This window comes from Ursus maritimus, unplaced genomic scaffold (genome assembly GCF_017311325.1).
Source record: "Ursus maritimus isolate PB19 unplaced genomic scaffold, ASM1731132v1 scaffold_31, whole genome shotgun sequence".
Classification (NCBI taxonomy): Eukaryota; Metazoa; Chordata; class Mammalia; order Carnivora; family Ursidae; genus Ursus; species Ursus maritimus.
In genome coordinates, this window is record NW_024425675.1 from 11176094 (window position 1) to 11196135 (window position 20042).

At 37.9% G+C, this 20042-nt stretch overlaps 1 protein-coding gene across 1 annotated transcript in view; it reads left to right on the forward strand.

The window, feature by feature from the left end:
* Positions 1 to 20042, forward strand: part of ARHGAP21 (Rho GTPase activating protein 21) — a 141793-nt gene that overhangs the window by 95018 nt on the left and 26733 nt on the right. Inside the window, 4 exon segments of the mRNA XM_040645324.1 lie at positions 1383 to 3279; positions 15847 to 16014; positions 16164 to 16266; positions 19178 to 19214. Of these exon segments, the coding sequence (XP_040501258.1) occupies positions 1383 to 3279; positions 15847 to 16014; positions 16164 to 16266; positions 19178 to 19214 (2205 nt within the window).

Consider the following 20042-nt stretch of genomic DNA (forward strand, 5'->3'; position numbering starts at 1 on the left):
TGTTTTCCTATTTTCTGCTAGCTACAGTTTACAAAGGATGTCACAGCTCTGGTAAGAAATCCACAGAAGCCATTTCCTTGCTTTTTAAGTAATGTTCTATAGACATTTGTAATAAGCCAACCTATTAAAACTGTGAGCTTGCTTAGAGAAACCCCTCCATAGTGTGATGTTAATCTTACTAATTTGCAGAATGTGTTTGTGAGATCTGATTTTTTTTTTTTGTTTTTCTGTTTGTTTTCTCTTGAATCCTGTGCATAACTGGTGTTAAAACGTAACATTTACCTGTATGTGGATTTTTTTTTTTTTTTTTAAAGTATCTCACCCTCTCTCTTTCCCTGGTTCTTTGCTGTTATGTTTGTGGCTGCACTTGAGCTTTGCAAGCTGTCTAATGCAAAGACAGGCTATGATGATAGATGTGAATTAAGCTTGTTTTGATTAGGGGAGGATATGTAACGTGGTACCACACCTCACCGTCTCAGATGCTGACATTGTTCTCAGTTACATCAGTTCTCTTTTATTGCGTCTCTGTCTTTAATTTCAGTTATTTTGAAGTTTTGAAATACATTGCTAGATAATTTCATAAATAATGGGTAAAGAAGAATTTGAGCTGCATGCCTGCCTGTTAGTAATAGAGAAATGTCTCCTCCTAGTAAGTAAAAGAGACCAAATAAATTTGTGCAATATAATTTTACATTAGCTTAAAATAAGAAATAAAAACTGTATACAGAAAGAAGAGTTACTTTTTTCATATTTTTGTGCCTTTAACTTTCATGCTCAATTTAAACATGCATGTTTTCTCTGATTTTTAAATATTAAAATATTTAGCATGGCTTAGGACTTAATTTATCAAAATGGCTTACTTTTTAAGGACTCAGTAATCATTAATTGACCGGACATTGCTCAACATGTCACATTTAATTTATGCTAGCAGTAGTGCTTACAGTAAAAATGTATTTGGTTAAGATTTTTAATATCTTCACCTTCACTCTGGCAAAAGAGCAAAATGTTCTTTTGCTGAGATTTATCAGGCAGCCATTTAACCTGTCAAATACTGAAAGATCATAAAACTTGAATGGGGAAGATTTTAGAAGCCACAAGGCTGTCTCTAATTGGCTGGGGGAAAACCTGGTGTGTTTCAATCTTTTGAGAAAACAGGCAGTTGTAATTTATTTCTGCTGCAAATTCTACAATTTATTTGATTTCTGAAAGACTAGCCCTTTTCTAAATGTGTGGAGCATCCTTACGTTGTGTTTGCATGCTTGCTTTAGCGAATGTCATTTAGGAATAAGGTAGGGCGCAGTAAAATAAAGCAGTCCATTGCAAGAATGGAAATTGTTGTTCTTATGAATCTTAAATGACACTTTTTTCTCCTTTCCACGTAGGCGTATTCTCAAGATGCCTACCTGAAAGGCAACGAAGCCTACAGTGGCAATGCCCGCAATATCCCCGAACCTCCACCAGTTTGCTATCCCTGGCTGCCATCTGCCCCTTCAGCCATGGCACAGCCAGTTGAAATATCTCCTCCAGATTCATCCTCGAGCAAACAGCAAACCAGTACCCCCGTCCTGATGCAGCCTGGCAGGGCCTACAGAATGGAAATACAAGTGCCTCCATCACCAACAGATGTTGCAAAGTCGAACACAGCAGTGTGTGTTTGCAATGAAAGTGTAAGGACTGTCATTGTACCTTCTGAGAAGGTTGTAGATTTGTTAACTAATAGAAACAACCATACAGTTCCTTCACACAGAACGGAAGAGGTGAGGTATGGCATAAACGAGCAGACCTCTTTGAAAACAGTGTCAAGAACCACATCACCGTCATCATCGATTCCCACTGCCCATCTAATTCATCAGACTTCAGGCTCCAGGTCATTGGAACCTTCGGGAATTTTACTTAAATCTGGCAATTACAGTGGACATTCGGAGGGAATCTCTAGCAGTAGACCTCAGGCTGTGGACTCGCCTTCCGTATCTGTTAATCACTATTCTCCGAATTCCCATCAGCACATAGACTGGAAAAACTATAAAACTTACAAAGAGTATATTGATAACAGACGATTGCACATAGGTTGTCGGACAATTCAAGAAAGACTAGATAGTTTAAGAGCAGCATCTCAGAGCACAACAGATTATAACCAGGTGGTACCAAACCGCACTACTTTGCAGGTACGACGTCGAAGCACCTCTCACGATCGAGTGCCCCAGTCTGTTCAGATCCGGCAGCGCAGTGTGTCCCAGGAAAGGCTGGAGGATTCTGTGTTAATGAAGTATTGTCCACGAAGTGCGTCTCAAGGAGCACTGACATCTCCCTCTGTTAGTTTCAGCAATCACAGAACTCGTTCCTGGGATTATATCGAGGGACAGGGTGAAACCTTAGAAAATGTCAATTCTGAGAGTCAAATACCCGATTCAAATGGGGAACGAAAGCAGACCTACAAGTGGAGTGGATTTACTGAACAGGATGATCGACGAGGGATTTATGAAAGACCTAGGCAGCAAGAAATTCACAAGCCTTTTCGAGGTTCAAATTTTACGGTGGCTCCGAGCGTTGTTAATTCCGACAATAGGCGAATGCCCGGCAGGGGAGTGGGATCTGTGTCTCAGTTTAAAAAAGTGCCGCCAGATCTAAAAACAGTGCAGTCCAACAGAAACTTCCCAACCACTTGTGGAATGTCACTGCCTCGAGGCATTTCGCAAGACAGGTCGCCTCTTGTGAAAGTGCGAAGTAATTCTCTGAAAGCGCCTTCTACGCAAGTCACGAAACCATCCTTTAGCCAGAACTCGTTTGTTTCTGTCAAAGACCAAAGACCAGTAAATCACTTGCATCAAAACAGTCTGTTGAATCAGCAGACGTGGCTAAGAACCGAAAGTGCCCCTGATCACCAGGTGGAGCCTGGGAAACCCCCCTCTTTCCCGGGAGCGCCTGTCAAGCCTGCCCCTCAGCCGACTGAGAACTCTGGCGCTTCGGAGATAGAATCATCTGTCACTCAGAGAAATCAAGACTTCGATCTGCGAGAGGCTGAAATTCAGGAGTCAAGTACTTTAGATAATAGAGAAACTGTCGTCCTAAGAGAAAAGCCTCCATCCGGGCGCCAGACGCCACAGCCTTTAAGGCATCAGTCTTACATCTTGGCCGTAAATGACCAGGAGACCGGGTCAGACACGACCTGCTGGCTGCCCAATGACGCGCGCCGAGAGGTCCATATAAAACGAATGGAGGAAAGGAAGGCTTCAAGTACCAGTCCACCTGGGGATTCCTTGGCATCCATCCCGTTTATAGGTGAGCTCTTGTGTAGTCAGTGGCTACTGGGTCAAATATGTTACACACCTTTTCAGTAAGGAATTATTTCTAGTGCAACAGGCACAAAAATTTTACACTGTGATTTTGAAACATTTGTCCTAAATTTCCCGAACTGCGCTAAGACTAGAACCATAAGCTTGTACCCTCAAAAATTATTTCAAGTGACAGTTTTCCTTTTTTATTTTAATGTTATGTACTTAATTCCTTCCTTCCTTCCTTCCTTCCTTCCTTCCTTCCTTCCTTCCTTCCTTCCTTCCATGAAACAAATTTCTACTGTCCGGGGCCAAGGGACCCAGCAAACCAAATGGTACCTAGTTGATGTTACAGCTGAATCAAAAGCCAAGTAGAACAATTTTAATAATTAATAATCAGCCTTTTATTTAAGCAGTACTTTTGACTTTATTATTTTTTATTTCTTTGGGCCGAATGAATAGACGTCTTTGTTGTCAAGTTACTTTGTTTTAGAGTAAATCTTGGGATAGAGTTGGAAAAAGTCACTCACATTACAAACATGTGGCCCAGTGTAGAACAGCTGGTGTGTTTCCTGAGGCTTCAGGCTACTCCCACACACCCTAGGTGTATTCTCCACAATGCGGCCAGTGTGGGGTTTGAAAAATGTGAATCAGATCATGCCACTCCTCCGACCAGACCCTCTGGTTACTTTCCTCGTTACCCAGAACAGAATCCCAAATCCTGCCGTGGCCTGCAGGACCCTCCATGACATGCCCGCCACCACCACTCCCCCTCTCCGAGCCCATCTCCTGCCTTCCGTGTTTGTGCACCCGTCTGCAGCCGCCCTCGCCTCCTTGCACTGGGGGAGCATGCCAAGCATGCTTCGGGGCCCTGGCACTGCCAGTTCCCAGCCCCGGAACGCATTCCACAGAGAGTCACAAGACTCTCGCCCTCACTGCATTTGGGTCTGTGCTCAAGTATTACCTTATCAAAGTGGCCTTTCCTCACCAGCCTGTCTGCAGTGGGTACCCCACACACATACACAGCACCTGACATTCTTTGTCCCCTTCAGCCACTCTCTTTATCTTCATATCCCTTGTTTCCACTCGACATGGTTTATATTTTTTATTACATGTTTCTCTGCAGAGCTAAAATATAAGCTGCACGAGAGCCAGGCTTTTAGATCTTTTGTCCACTTCTGTCACCATAATACCTAGAACACTGCCTGGTATGTAGAAGGCACTCAGTAAATATTGGTTGAAATTATAGGCTGATAATTTTGAAGATGACGGTTAAATGTATAGCAAAATCAAAAAAAGAGCTCTCATCACAGTTACTATGCAGCCCCAACACATATCCGCTAACAGGATTATCGTATGTGTCCTTAGTGTTACCTTTATTTAGTAAGGAGACGTCTAAGCTGTAAAGAGGTTATAACTTCCTTAAAGTGACACAATTAATAAACCGTAGACACTGACACTTGGCCGGCTGCTTCAGTGTCCTCACAGAGCACAGCTCCAGAGGGCACCATGAATATAGATACATTGTGAAGAGCGCCCCCTGGAGCTGTGTGATGCGGGGGCCTTCTTTTGAGGACAAGGCCGTACTCATTCTCACCCTGTTACCCCATGAGTTCATGAAGAGTTCTCCATAATTTTATAGTATAGTGTGCTTCTCTTCGAGCAACATTTCAGGGTTTTTCTTTTCTAGAGACATTTTCTAAATCTACTGAGCTATCAGACTATCGGGCAACACTATCAGAGTCAGCTTTTGAGAAAATTCTGTGTAACTTATATTTGTTTATAAGTATGATGTATTCAAGTTGTAAACATTGTGGGGAATCTCAACTTAAATTGTACTCATATTTATATCCATACCCTTAAATCCAAGCTCAGAGAATAGAACTTTGCCATAAATGGAATCTTATACATCTAGGTATTTTATAGAAAGTAACTGAGGACTAATGATTTATGACTAAAATCATTAAAATGATTAAAAATCATTAATGATTTTTTTAAACGTAAAAGTCCCTACCACCTGTGACTGTATTTGATAAGCCTATGAGATCTTAGCAGAATAATGGCATCATATTTTCTTCCTACATTAATAAGAACAACATAATCAGATTATACTGGAGTAATAAAAAATGTGCTAGCTTTATCTGTTAATATTTCCTCTAGTTATCTATCTATCCTTTGACTAGATCAACAAGTCGATTATTACAAAGAGAGAACATTGGCTAAGGTATAAATAAAAATGTATCTCATTCTATATCCATATTGATTTAGAGAAATGATTACAATAAGCTATTTTGTTTATTCACTAAAAATAAAAATGCTCACTACTTCTGATCAGATTCTACTTTAAGTACTTCTCAAGACAATTTCATATGTACCTAAATATATACACTCCTTCATATATACTTCATATATACTTTTAAAACCTTAATATATAGCATATAATTACTGTGGTATGTCAGTTGTACCATAACCAGTGGAATAGGGCAGGATAAAAAACTGAAATACAAAGAATTGATTTCACTGTGTTTCCATATGTAAATGTTGTCCATTGATGTAAGCATTCTTAAAAGTTTCTAGGCCCTCAGTGGGATAAGGCCATGCCTCCTGAGTTATTACGGCATTTTAATGGCTCTTAGGAAATTGTATGCCATTTGAAGTAAAGGCGTTGGAAAGAATTATAGTATTTATCTAAGTTTTAGAAAACAATATCGAAAAAGTATAATTTCTTTTCCTTACTATACTTGCCTTTTTACTGTGAAAAGCTTTTAGCTCTTCGATTAACTAAAATCCTTTACCCTAACCTTGAAGTCCAAAAAATACTTGTTAGAGACTGTTGTTGAATATGTAAACAACCAGTCAATAAAAGAACTTTTAGATTTCATTAAGTAGAAGTTCCATAATTCAGTCAGTATTGAAATCCTTTTATTATTGAGCTTTAAAGTGTTATCTGACCCATAGGTGTTTCTCTTTCCAATCTATTTTATAAATTATATATATATATATATATATAATATATATAATTGAATTTATATATGTATGTGTGCATATATATTTATATATATGCACACATACATGGGACAGACAACAGCATTGAAATGGAGTAAAAGAGACTATTTGCAATGTTTCCCAATGTATTTTCTAGGAACATTAATTCCATTTGATTAAGGAGAAGAAAAAAATCAGTGATCAAATAAATTGAGAAATACTGGGTTTAAATAGTTAAATAAGTTTTGTTTGTTTGTCTTTATCATGGGACTCTTAGAATCATTAACATGCTACTATACACTTTTTTGGTATATTTTCTAATACAGTTTTTCTCAGAAGTATTTGACCATGAATCTTTCTATTTACAGGATCTCTGTTCAATATATCATAAAACACTTCAGAGAATATACTTTATGCTATCTTGTGGAACATTTAAATTAAAAGGAAAGAAATTAAGGTTTCCTTTTGTATCATCACACTCCAGAATCTTATATTCTGTGATTTTAATAATTTTTTTTGTCATTTGAAAACATTCTAGGTTAATGCAGGGGGAAAAAAAAAGAATTAAGTGCCTTGGCTTTATTCCCAAAATACCAGAGAATGGAGCCAATTCATTTGTTTAGTTATTTATAATACAGAGCAAATGGTATGTCTTACAGAAAGAAAATTTTCCAACATCTTGTTACACATTTGATGTCTAATATTTCTTTTGGTTCACAAAGATTTAGAGAAATGAAGAAAATAACCGTTTTATTTGTTTTTAAATTAGGAATATCAGTCACTGACAGTATTTTGTTTACCCCCCACAGGCAGTTTATAAAGCTTCATAGTAAGTACTGAAAATAAATTTTTACTTCTTTTACAAGTAAACACAAAACACAAAATGAGTAGTGAGTTCATAAGTAATTTGACATTTAGTAGCAGGATTTAAGATGTATTCTACAATCGGAACTTCCTACATTCCTTTATACTACTCTTGTAATTATTAATGCAAAGAAAACTATAGCTGTATCACCCACACTCAGATTTCATTTCAAATTCATTTTCCTCCCTTTTTCTCGCCATATTTCTAACGCTCCTTGTTGTTCTCACCCCAGAGTTGGCCCATCTGCATGTACTTAGTGTTAGCCTATGTAAAATTGAATTCGATTGGTACAGCCTTACTGGTCCTGCCATTTTAAACCAACTTAGAGGTTTTAAAGCTTGTGAGATATGTACCTAGATTACAGTGTCTGAAATTTACCCAACAGCAATGGGAGTGGGTGACTGTCCCTTTATACCCAACTTCTCCCTCTGGGAGCTCTAGTCTCCTAATGCCAGCAGGTTTATTATAGACAGTGCTCCCGGCCCCTCTTTTACGCTAATACGTACTGAGTCTTTCTACAAAGCAACTGATCTAGAAAGACAAGAATTATAGTCATCATCTTAGAGTCTTTGTCATATACCAGCATTCCCACAAGCTGTGACTCCACTGGCACTTAAAAACTTGAGATTTTTGCTTCTGTTGAGTAATGATGTGTTCATTTTTTAATATAACAACAGAATCCCCAAACTTCTGTGGTACTTTATAACCTAACAAGTATTTCATGTACCAATCCTTTAGGTCAGGAGTAAATAACCCACTTTATGGATAAGGAAAGTTAAGTCGTTTGCTCAGGGTCTCTCAGCAGGTAACTGACAGAGCTGATTAGCTGCTGGCTCTGAATCTCATAGTCTTTGGACAATGCCCTAAAAATGTGCTAAAATTTAAATCCTGGCCTTTTACTGTTTTAAAGCTTAACCTAAAAAATAAGTCTACATTTAATATTCACCATTCTTTTTTTTTTTAAAGATTTTATTTATTTATTTGGCAGAGATAGAGACAGCCAGCGAGAGAGGGAACAGAAGCAGGGGGAGTGGGAGAGGAAGAAGCAGGCTCCCAGCAGAGGAGCCTGATGTGGGGCTCGATCCCATAACGCCGGGATCACGCTCTTAACTCAGACTTCATAAGATTGAATTAGCCTCTTTCCAGTAAATAAATGTATGTGTTCCAAGTTTGTTAACAAAACTGTTCACTGTGGAATAATTTTAGATGCGCATTTACCTTCCTTTGGTAGGAGCATTAGCTTTTATCCTAAAATATTTCAAATTTATCTGCAGCACACCTTGTAGAATACTATACTGATTTATTTAGGGAAAAAAAATTTAACTTAGCACTTAACGAAAACTACAAATTATTTCCCTAAAGTTAGACTTTCTCGATTTTTAGCTAGTTCTTTAATGTTGAAAACAGATCTGATAGTAACTACAATCTCAGCTACATCTGGCAGTTTTTAAAATAAATCCAAACCTCAAAAGCCCCCTAACAAATCCCTGGTTTAGAAAAACCTAAAGGTATTTTAAATTACTACACAAATGTTAATTTTGCACCTTTAGTGGATTTATTATTGCAGGCCTTTTGACTAGAGTTGACCTTTCTGATAATTTTGTCCACTTTCTGTACTTTGTAGGTAAGAATTTAATATCCAGGAAAACTAAATGGCTTTCACACAAACAAGACAGGACCCCCTGCTCAGTCTTCCCCATTCCTAATAGCTTGCTTATTTTCTGTGTGAAAATTAATCATTTGAAAGAAAAATTGGTGAAATTGGTGCCTCATATTTATTGTTTTTAGAGTAACTGTGTCGGATTTCTTGAAATGAATACTTCCAGCATTTGTCAGCTAGCAGGCTGGGTCCATTTTCATGTGCACATGCCCCTTCCCCACACACAAACCCACAAAATCTTAAAACCTTGGGTTAACTCGTCTCATCTCTGGGACTGCAGAAATTCAGCAAAGTAATTGGAACCGTTATCTGTGGTCAGTCTAAAAGTAGTGCTCCCACTTGCCCTGTTTAAATGTGAGAGCACTTGCTATGCGAATATGGTTCACACTGTCTTGCCAGCATGCTAACCAGCCCCAGCACTGACCATGCGACCACACACGTTCCTGCTTCCGCTCCAATTTCATCTCTCTCCTTCCCAGTCTCTACTGTCACAACAGTTCCTCTTGGATTTACAGCTCCACTCCCTTTGCTTCAGCACCAACTGCCAACTGGCTATGGCAAGCATGCATAGAGCATTCAAAATTCTCCTCACTTCCTAATCTTTTAAAAAATCATCTCTCTCTTAGGAAGATTGAGCATTGGGTTTTTGGTGATTAAAATATCCAAATCTCAAAATGACTTTCACAAAGCCAAATGTTAACTTAAATGCATGTTATTGAGCTGATTAGTAAAGAAGCTTGTTCATAATAAATCCTATTATGATAATGAGTTGAATTATTATAAAACATGGGGATATTTGAAACAGCTGGTGGTACCCCTTACCAGTTTATATAAAAGTTAATAGGACCTACTGTTTCCAGAGCTCTGTTTATAACTAATGAAGAGTTTCAGTAAGTAGAGATCTGTCACTTGATGATCAGAGATGAGAAGCACATGTTAATATATTATTGGCTTATTTTTTAAGCATTCTTTCCAACCATACCTTTTAAATTTAAGGTATGTGGACTTTTTTGAGCGTGTCATCTTTATCAACCCCAAAACTTTTCCACCTGATGTTCAGTAACTGGTATTGCTATTAATAGGGTTAAGTAAAATTTGCCTAGGGAGTTCAGTTTTTTAGAATGACTCTATTTCATTGTGGGTACATTAGATTAAAAACAAAAGAAAACAAAAAAACCGATGGTATTACCAAGGATTAATCAGTTGTTACTCGTTAATACGTAAGAAAGAGCTTATGCTTGCCTACCGGAAGGAGAATTCAGCCTGAGATAACTGGGTCCATCTCCTTTGATTTAAACTGAGTGTAAGTATCTCAGAAGGCAAGGAAAAAGAAAGGACAGTTTTCCCATTTGAATTTCTTTTTAAGACAAAGAATCCATTAGCATTATTTTATTCTCCTTTTCCTTAAGGACAAGGAAAAATCTCAAAGATTTTTAAACACGTATTTTGCTTGAGGTATGGATTGACTTTCTAGGTCATTTGTAGTGAATGTCCCTTCTTGTGGACTTGGAACAGAAGTGGTTTGTTCAATCCATAGTTTTAGTAAAAATCATACACACACACACACACACACTCATGCTATTTTGGAAATATGCCCAACACGGGGTTTGAACTCACGACCCTGAGATCAAGACCTGAGCTGAAATCAAGAGTCGAACGCTCAACTGACTGAGCCACCTAAACGCCCCTCTATATACACTTTTACATTAGTCACTATTTCTTCCAACTTATACAAATTTTCTCCTCCCTTTGCAACATACAGTTTATTCCATCTTTGAATATTATGCCGTTAACATTCCTTAAGTGATAGTGTAATTTGGGGAGGGGAGAAGATTACCTCTTCCTGGCAGAGGTGAAATAAAAAGCAAAGTTACTTCAAGGAACTGACTTTAGTTATAGTCTATGCCAAAAATTCCAGTAATTTCACTACTTTTATAAAATTATTCTCAACTATAATTTTAAAATACAAACCACGTTGATGTCATGCTTTCTTTGAGTAATTATTTGAACGGTGAGAAAAATTCCTCATAACCTAGCTCATTTTAGAAGAGCACTCTGTTCTAACCTGCAGCACTGGACAGTAGGTCTCCTGAGGAGTAATGCTTGTTCCAGAAGGGGAACTAGAAACACACCATGTTCTGGGGCGCCTGGGTGGCACAGCGGTTGGGCGTCTGCCTTCGGCTCAGGGCGTGATCCCGGCGTTATGGGATCGAGCCCCACATCAGGCTCCTCCACTGTGAGCCTGCTTCTTCCTCTCCCACTCCCCCTGCTTGTGTTCCCTCTCTAGCTGGCTGTCTCTATCTCTGTCGAATAAATAAATAAAATCTTAAAAAAAAAAAAGAAAGAAACACACCATGTTCTACTTTTGTGTTGGTTGGAATTCCCTTGGTTACAAATGATAGCAAGTTTTTTCATATTAGCTCATGCCAAAAAGGAATGTCGGCTCACAGTGAAGAAGTTTTGGGGTAGACCTAGTTCTGTGCATGGCGGGATCTCAACACTCCAGTGATTTGGCATCAAGATTATGTCTCTTTTTCTCAGTTTTGCTTTCTTCATTCTCAGATACTTTTTCTCCACATGGTAAAAAAGATGGCCACTGACGGCTTAGTTTACTGCTTTTTATAGTTCTTGTTCCCCAAGGAAGGGAAGAAAAAGACCGTACTTTTTTCAGTAGCCATATATCAAATCTGATGGAGAGATTGTGACTAGTCCTGACTGGCTCAGATTCTTCAGCCTTGGCCAGTCACTGTGGACTCCGTGAGCGAGGGCCCTAGGAGGGGTCAGGCCTGGCGCGTATGCCCATCCACGGAAGGGTGAGCACGCTGGTAGCCCCACTGAACCCCAGAGATAGAGATGGGCAGCTAGCAGCATACATTCTCTGTAGTCATGTTGCAGAAGATGAAGAGGAACAATCATTAGATGAAAATTATCTGCCAGGTTATGAGATGAAAAGCAGCTGTCCTATTTTCCTTGGTTTCAATTTGTTATTTCATTAGTAGTCAGGTTTTCACAAGGTTTTTTTCACATTTTTATTAGGCTTTTGCATTTGTTCCATGATTTGTCTTTTCGTGTATTTTGCTCTTCTTCTGTGATGATTTTAGTTGTTCCTATTTATAAGAGCTCTCAGTATGTTTTAGGGCTTCCATTTTTTCCTTTGTTGTTTGAAAAGTAATTCAAAGAGTTATACATGAAAGTTTCACAATATGCTTCCTTGATTTCCTGTTTATATATATATATTTTTTAAGATTTATTTATTTGTGAGAGAGAGAGAATGGTGGGGGAGGCATAGGGGGGGAGGGAGAGAATTCCAAGCAGACTCCATGCTGAGCACAGAGCCCTATGCAGGGCTCGATCCCAGGACCCTGAGATCATACCTGAGCCAAAACCAAGAGTTGGTTGCTTAACTGACTGTGCCACCCAGGTGCCCCTATATTTTTCTTGATTTATGAAATCCTATAGATGTTCTTCTAGAATTTTAATTGAAAGAGAGAACAGTGAAAATTTTTTATTCAGATATGAATAATCAGGTTAAACATAATAGCTTGCAGGATTCTCCCTTTGGAAAAAATCCAAATTGAATTATAGAGTATATATTTTCTGTGGGAATTAGTTATTTATCTATTTTTGGAAAACAGTATTTTCCAAAAATAAAATAAAAATTTGGGGCATTCAGGTCTGTCTTTTTTATAGATTAAGAAACAGTGATCACTTTGGATTTGAATATAGAACAATTTCAGTGTCCTCTCCACCTTTTCTTTATTGTGAAGCGCTATGGGGCTTTTCGTGAATAAAGTAAATGAAGGCCTCAGATGTTCAGTCAGTCCTTTGACTATGTAGTTCAGTTTACCATGAGGGATTATGCCACTTGATAATAGCAAGTCTGCAGTCTTAATAGTTCATAAAAGCGTTCTGCATGCATTACCTACCGTCTTAATGTAGCAGGTGACATGCCTCGGACAAAGATGGTCCGTTATTTTCATCTGACAGAATATTTAAGTTTGATTATTAAAAATACAGAAATTCGTTGAAAATCTGACAGCACACTGGTTTTCTCTTTGGACAACCAAATAGTGCACATTTTCTTACATTGGAAAATGAGATAAGCCCGAATTATCGTTGTTTGTAGATAACCTACACATTGGTAATAATGAAAGCATATGTTAAAATTAAGGTTTTAAAATTCCAATTAATCATTACAACAACAATGGTATTTTTAAAACAATAGAAAGGTTCTCACATTTTTATAGGGAATGGAGAATTAGATTTATTAAAGTACAATTCATAAATGTGAGGTAATGTAATTCTTTGTGTTTTAAAAGTATAGCTAGCTTTTCCTTGTCTCTCTTTAACGTAGAAGTAAATATATTTATTCTAAAGAGTGCAACAGGACTGAAGTGTGTGAGCACAGGGTGCTAGCCTCCCGCCCAGGCCTCTCCATTCACCCTTGCTCCCTGGAGCAGATGGGTGTCTATCCCAGCCCTTTTTGCATACAAGGGCTTAAAGCAGAGATTATTTCAACCCAATGTAATACAGAAATTTCCTCCAGAATGTAGTAAGTCAAAAGAGATTGAGTGCATACCTCTAGGAAGTCCAGAGCCATAAGAAAAAATTTCCTTTGAAATTTTGTTTAATGCTTAATCCATGAACATTTTGAATTTTACTCTGTGATATTTAATTTTAAATAAATTAATGTAGAAATGTTTTTAAATTACTTTGCAAGGCCTAAAATTGTCTTGAAAGGTTTCTACCACAGCATCTCCTAGGCACTCTTTTACATTTGTATTACCCACCACTGTTGGGAATGTTTTCTCTACAGAAATCTCTTCCTGCTGTTAATACTCTCAGTACTACATATGCCAGATAATTTCTAAAGAATACAGTATTTTCCCATTCATAACCATGCCTCTGAGTCCATAACAGATTGGTGGCCCAAGCAGACCCCAGAAGACCCAACTTACTTCAGACACATGTATCATTTGGAAAAATTGGTTAATTTGTGGTAATTTACACCATAATGATAGTTATAAAGAATATTATAATCTTTAGTAAAGTTTAATTTTTATCCTTATTCAATAATGATTTAAAATTAGTTACCTTCTTGCTTTTGAAAAAAAGAATAATTACATGCTTACTAACATAGGGTATTTAATTGTCATATAATTAGTAACCTTGATTCATAGAGAAATTTTAAAAATGTTTTCTAGTGCTAGAATATGAAGAGCTGCTTTTAAAGACTTTGTAAAAACATAAAATAAGATAGTCAGAATTTACAGATTTTAGCTATAAATGTTATAGTTTTATATCATTAGTCATCTTGATGAAAATGCTAACCATTAAAATGATAGAGCATTCTTAAAATTTGGTCAAAATTAAAATAGTTTGATCTTTTAAATCAAGAAATCAAAAGCCTGTTTCATCATTATAGTATATTCTTTATAAAGGGTTTTGTTAATGATTTCCTAAGACTTTTAGGGCATTTGATTTTAGGGAATATAGTTCTGGCATTCTATTCAATTATACTCTCCTGGCCTAGAATATTAGAATTTAAACCATTGATGTTTTAATAAGAGTAAGAATTTTGAATAGAGCTATTACTCACCAGTTTGGAAAACAAATATAATTTATACTTCTAGAGCAAAAATTCAGACTCTCAGGTCCACCACATTCTGTCCCTGTGGCTTGGTAACTTTACACAAGTTACTTAACCTGTCTGTTTGGCTTCTTCATCTGTAAAATAGTACTTATTTCATAGAATTTCATGAGAATTAAGTGAAAAATATATTTAAATTATTTAGAATGGTACACTAAGCTCTATACATATGTTAGCTGTTGTTATTATGTATGCACACATATGGCATTTCTGCTCTTGACAGATAGTGACAGGCTTTTGAGAAGCTTCAAATTCATAACACCTAAAACATCTATATTCCTGCAGGGGTTCCAGGGCATCTGCTCAAGGGGGCAAGTGGAGCCCTCTGGGCAGGGGCCCACATTTGCCTGGGGAAGAGGGCACCTATTCCTGATTTGCACAAAAGTGCCAAACAAATTCCCAGTGGCTGTCGCAGTCCATTTGGGCCACTAAATACCACAGACCGGGTGGCTTAAACAATAGCCATTTATTTCTCCCAGTTCCAGAGGCTGGAAGTCCAACATCCAGACGCCAGCAGACTTGGTGTCTGATGAGGTCCTGATTCTTGGTTCGTAGAAGTTGTGTCCTCATATGGAGGAAGGGCCAAGGGATCTCTCTCAGGCTACTTTTTGAAGGGTGCTAATCCCATTCATGAGGGCTCCACTGTCCTGACCTTCTCCGTTCCCAAACCGCCCCCCCTTCAGATTCCATCACATTAGGGATTGGGTTTCAAGATGAATTTTGGGGGCAACACAGACATTTCATCTATAGCAATGGTCTTGATGATGTGTAACTTTTCTGGAAGCCATAAACTGTTCTTCCTCATTTTTCTACAAAAATCGAAAATACCCCTGTATGTTTGTGCACAGGAAGGTTTTAGGACTCGATACTCTGAAAGGTAAGCCTCAGCCAGGTCACCTTGCTTGGCTTCCTGAAATGATGTGTAAGACATTTACAATTGGGAAAGTAGTTCTTTGAGGGCAGTACATGGTTATCGCTCTGCTTTTATAGTTTAGGTTCTGAATACCTGTAACTTTGACATCTTGATTATCAGTTAATGAAGGTATTAATTGTTGGTAGAAGAAGCAACTTACTGAATTTCTTGGACCACATTCTCAAAATTATTTGGAATTACTAGAGTAATAACTGTATAAGATTTTTAACAGACAAGTATGTTATTTATTGGTGCTTTAGTGGCTAAGTGTTAAAATCTGTATCTGTTTTTTTTTAAATAATGAATATTGATTATTAATAATTAGGTCTTTAGCATTCTGATATTTATTTTCTTTTTCTTTTTTTTCTTAATTTTTTTTTTTTAAGTAAGCTCTAAGCCCAGTGTGGGGCTTGAACTCAAGACCCCGAGATCGAGTCACGTGTTCCACCGACTGAACCAACCAGGTGTCCCGCCAATATTTATTTTCGTTTTATCTTCCAGATGAACCAACGAGCCCCAGCATTGATCATGACCTTGCACACATCCCCGCTTCTGCTGTCATCTCAGCCTCCACCCCCCAGGCACCCCAGGCACCCTCCATAGCAATGGTCCCACCCAGCCTCACCACATCGGCTCCTTTAATTCGCCGCCAGCTCTCCCATGACCAGGGTACGTTTCAGTGAGTGGCTGTGCAAACCATCTCTCTTTCTGTTTTCTAAGTTTTCTACTTAGAACCCTATGACAAACTGTGATCGCCCCACTATGAAAAGGATCGGGAAACCACTTGCAAATGTCTAAATGTTGGCTTTTAATTACAGAATCTGTTGGCCCTCCCAGCCTGGATGCCCAGCCCAGCTCAAAGACCGAAAGATCAAAATCCTATGATGAGGGCCTGGATGATTACAGAGAAGATGCAAAATTGTAAGAGTCTCAAGCATATCATTTTAAATATTTGTTTGTGGGTGTTCAGCATGACTTTGACATATAAATACTGAATTTTAATGATTTCTTTTATACTTTTAAATTTATATTAGAAATTCAAATAAAAAATAAAATAATGTTATTCCATAATATATCCAGGTGAATTTTTAAAATTAATATTTAAAAATTAGTAACACATAAACGTAATGCAAAAAATATTTGTATTAAACAATCACTGCTACTGTAGGCTTCTGGCCACCCAGGTCTCTTCTGAAACAACTGTTAACTGTTTTCTGAGCTATTCTCTGCATAAAATCACATACACAGGTTTACATAGGCTTATATGTGTGTGTACATATTCTAATTATTTTTATAAACAAATGATGGATGCTGTGCACACTGATCATGCCTGGCTCAACTTTTTCATGCTTGTTTCATTTTCCACTGAATAGTTGTACCAAAATACAGCTGTCATTCTATATTCTGTAAATAGACATTTAGATTGATTGAATCTTCTGCTACTGCAAACAATACTTCAGTGACTGTATTTGTACATCGTTCATTTAGTATACAAGTGAGTGTGGTTGGAAGAAAGATTGTTACATCAAGGGTGTGTATTTTTTTATATTAATATACATATCCATAGTCAGCTGCTCTCCATAAAGCTTGTACCAAATCACATTCCCACCAGCAGCACACAGAAGTCTCTGCCCCTCCCTGGCCCAGCATGTTATTTAACATTTGATTTTTTGTAAATCTAATGGTATCATAGTGTAGGGTTTTTTTTTTTTTGAAATTTCTTATTAATGGAGCATCATTTCATATATACATTTAAGAGGTATTTCTGTTTTCCTGTGACCTGCTTGTTCGTATCTTCTGCCCATCTCCCTGCTGCTCTTCCTTATTGACTTCTGGAGGCTCTTTATATAAAGGAAACTAGCTCTTTCCTGAGAGAAGTGTTGCAAGTCTTTTCCCAATTCAGTATTTTTCATTGGATTTTCTTAAATTTTTTTAAAAATAAAAATGTTTTTTTAAAGTGCAAAAATGTTAAACGTTTTCTTTGCAGTCAAATTTAGGATTTTTTTTTTAATGGCTTTCAGATTTTGACTCATATTTAAAAAGCCTTTCCTCCAGAATTACAACAAAATTCTTCTATGTTTGCCTCTCAAATATATGTTTTTCTTTGTGTGTGTGTGTGTGTGTGTGTGTGTGTGTATGTATTTACAACTTTGATTCATCTGGAGTTTATTTTATTCCAATTAGTGAGATAAAGGGCCAACTTCATATCTTCCCATGTCTCTCAGTTGTCCCCAAAACATCTGTACAAAGTAATATTTTTCCTACTGATATTTCATCTTTATCATATACTAAATTATTAAATACATTTAGTTTTATTTGTAGCCTCCATTCTGTTCAGTTGATTCTGCTCACATACACCAGATTCTGTTTATTGGAGTGGTTGCATAATATTTTTATTATTGATGGGACCATTCTCTCATTACTTTATGTTTTTTCTAAATTCTCTTGGCTATTTCTGTTTATTTTACTATTTGAACTTCAAAGTCAATTTTCTAGTTCTTAAATTTTTATTGGGTATTTTTAACAACGCAGTGTTTTCACTTACACAATTAAGGAACATTGACATTTTACGATTTTGAGACTTAGTTCAAAGAACGGTGTTTTTTTTTTTTTTATCAGAGTATTTTTGTATAGATTCTCTGAAGCTTCCATTCGATGATTATTTATATTCCAATAATAGCAGTTCTTCCTGGACCAACGACTGGGGGAAGTTTGTGTGAGGTGCGGCCACGGCAGTGGTCCAGACTGGCAGGAATTGTTCTGATGGTGTGGACTTGAGTTAGTGAGCTCTTTTAGCCTTTACTTCTTCCTCACTAAGAAGATACCTCAACGGCCACATTTCAGAGCCTGCTTCACCCTGCACCAGCTGCACACTGCTTCCTGCAAAGAGGGCAGGACTGTGTGTTTCTTCCTCCATTTTCATACCCTCCGATATCCGTGGTGATGAGTGAGGCTCCTGTCACCAGCTCCGGCGCCCCGTTCCCATTGTTCCAAACAAGGGAAGGTTTTGATCTTCAGAGAGCAGTGCACTGCAGTTTTGTCTGAGAGGTGCAACCAGAGGTGTCCTCTCTTCCTGTGTCCGTTCTTCCCTTCACCGCATATAACCACCCATCTTCATGTACATACATCTATCGCCATTCAGTTACGGGCGTGTCCGGATAGTGCTGGAGATGGAATTGGCGTATCTGTTTCTGGCTATCTTGTTTGGGCTGGCTTCAGAGTGGAGGGCAGTGCCGTCTTCAGTCACATCTTGCAATCCTCAATTCCTTAAAATGAATTTTGAATTAAAAAATAAATCTTTGTCCCCTAAAGTTAAACTTGAATAGTTAAAGCGAACCTATCTTCAGAAGCCCTAAGCCTTTTCAATGGCAGCAGCTGGTCTCGAACCAAAGCATCCTGAATGTGGTTGGCAGGAGGAGTGGTGGGCCTGCACCGGCCCTGACTGTGTTCCTCCGACCGCATCATCCATCATTAACATCGTGGGAACCCTTAATAGAGCACTGCAACTATGGTTAACTAATAATTTATTCTAAAGCTCAGTGTTTAGCCTGAGCAGTTTCTTTCCTAAGAGGAAGGGTAAAATCTCACACTTGATGCGGAGATGGTTTAAATTTACAGATCCACTACGAAAGCTTTGATCATGGAATCAGAAGTTTAAATACTTATATAATTAGCTGTTTTTCTCATTTGCATGGCACAGTGAACTTTTAACACGGTAATGAGGAAATGTCAGCTTATCATTGGCAGGTTACTTGCAATGTTCAAATGGTTTTTACTTCTTTAAGGCGTGTTATGCACTTATTGCAAATATTTATATACTTCTTGCCAACAGGTCCTTCAAGCACGTCTCTAGCCTGAAAGGAATCAAGGTTGGTATTCAGTATTTGTTAAGTATGAGCAAATGAGAAATATTTCTGTTTACCTGACTTATTACTTTGGCTCATCATAGGGAATTATTTCTATTATCCTATATTCTGTCAGTTTCAGGTACATTTGGGAAATATGATGTAGTAAGTGTTCTTTTCTCCTTTCTAAACATATCGAGTATATAATACTTTACACACATGATGTGGATTTTTCTCACTTCATCAGTCTATGGCCAAAAACCTGACTACCCAGCAATCCTGTATTTTGTTCTATGCATGTTTTTCTCTCCTCAAAATTATTATTTCAGGCCTCCCCTCCAGCTTCCTCCATACAGGCAACTCCTGTCCTCTCCCATCTACTCCTCCCTCATACTTCATTGAAAACACACACCAAAGGCTGTTAGACAGGAATTTCCTTGTTTTACATTCTCCAAAAATGTCAGCCACCTTCATTTGTGCCCACAGTTTCTGCCCTCCTTACTCTTAGCATCAGTATCTGTACTGGAACAGGAGCCTGTGAAAATCCTACATCCACATTTCTTCTTTGATTCTATCACTTTCCACTTCTCAAGATCCCTCTCCCCTATGCAAAATTGCTCTTGCCAGTGGCTCATTCACCATCGTGAAGACATGAGTACATCAACCACTATGTACTATATATTTTTTATAGACCTCCCTCGAATCTCCATCCCCCTCTATTTCCTACATCTGTTTTCTCTCCCACTTTTCATAGCAAAACTCCTTGAAAAAAATTGTCTATAGTGCCCACTTCCTCATGTCACATCTTTGTTAACCCACACACACCAGAATGACACTGCTCACGCCAAGGTG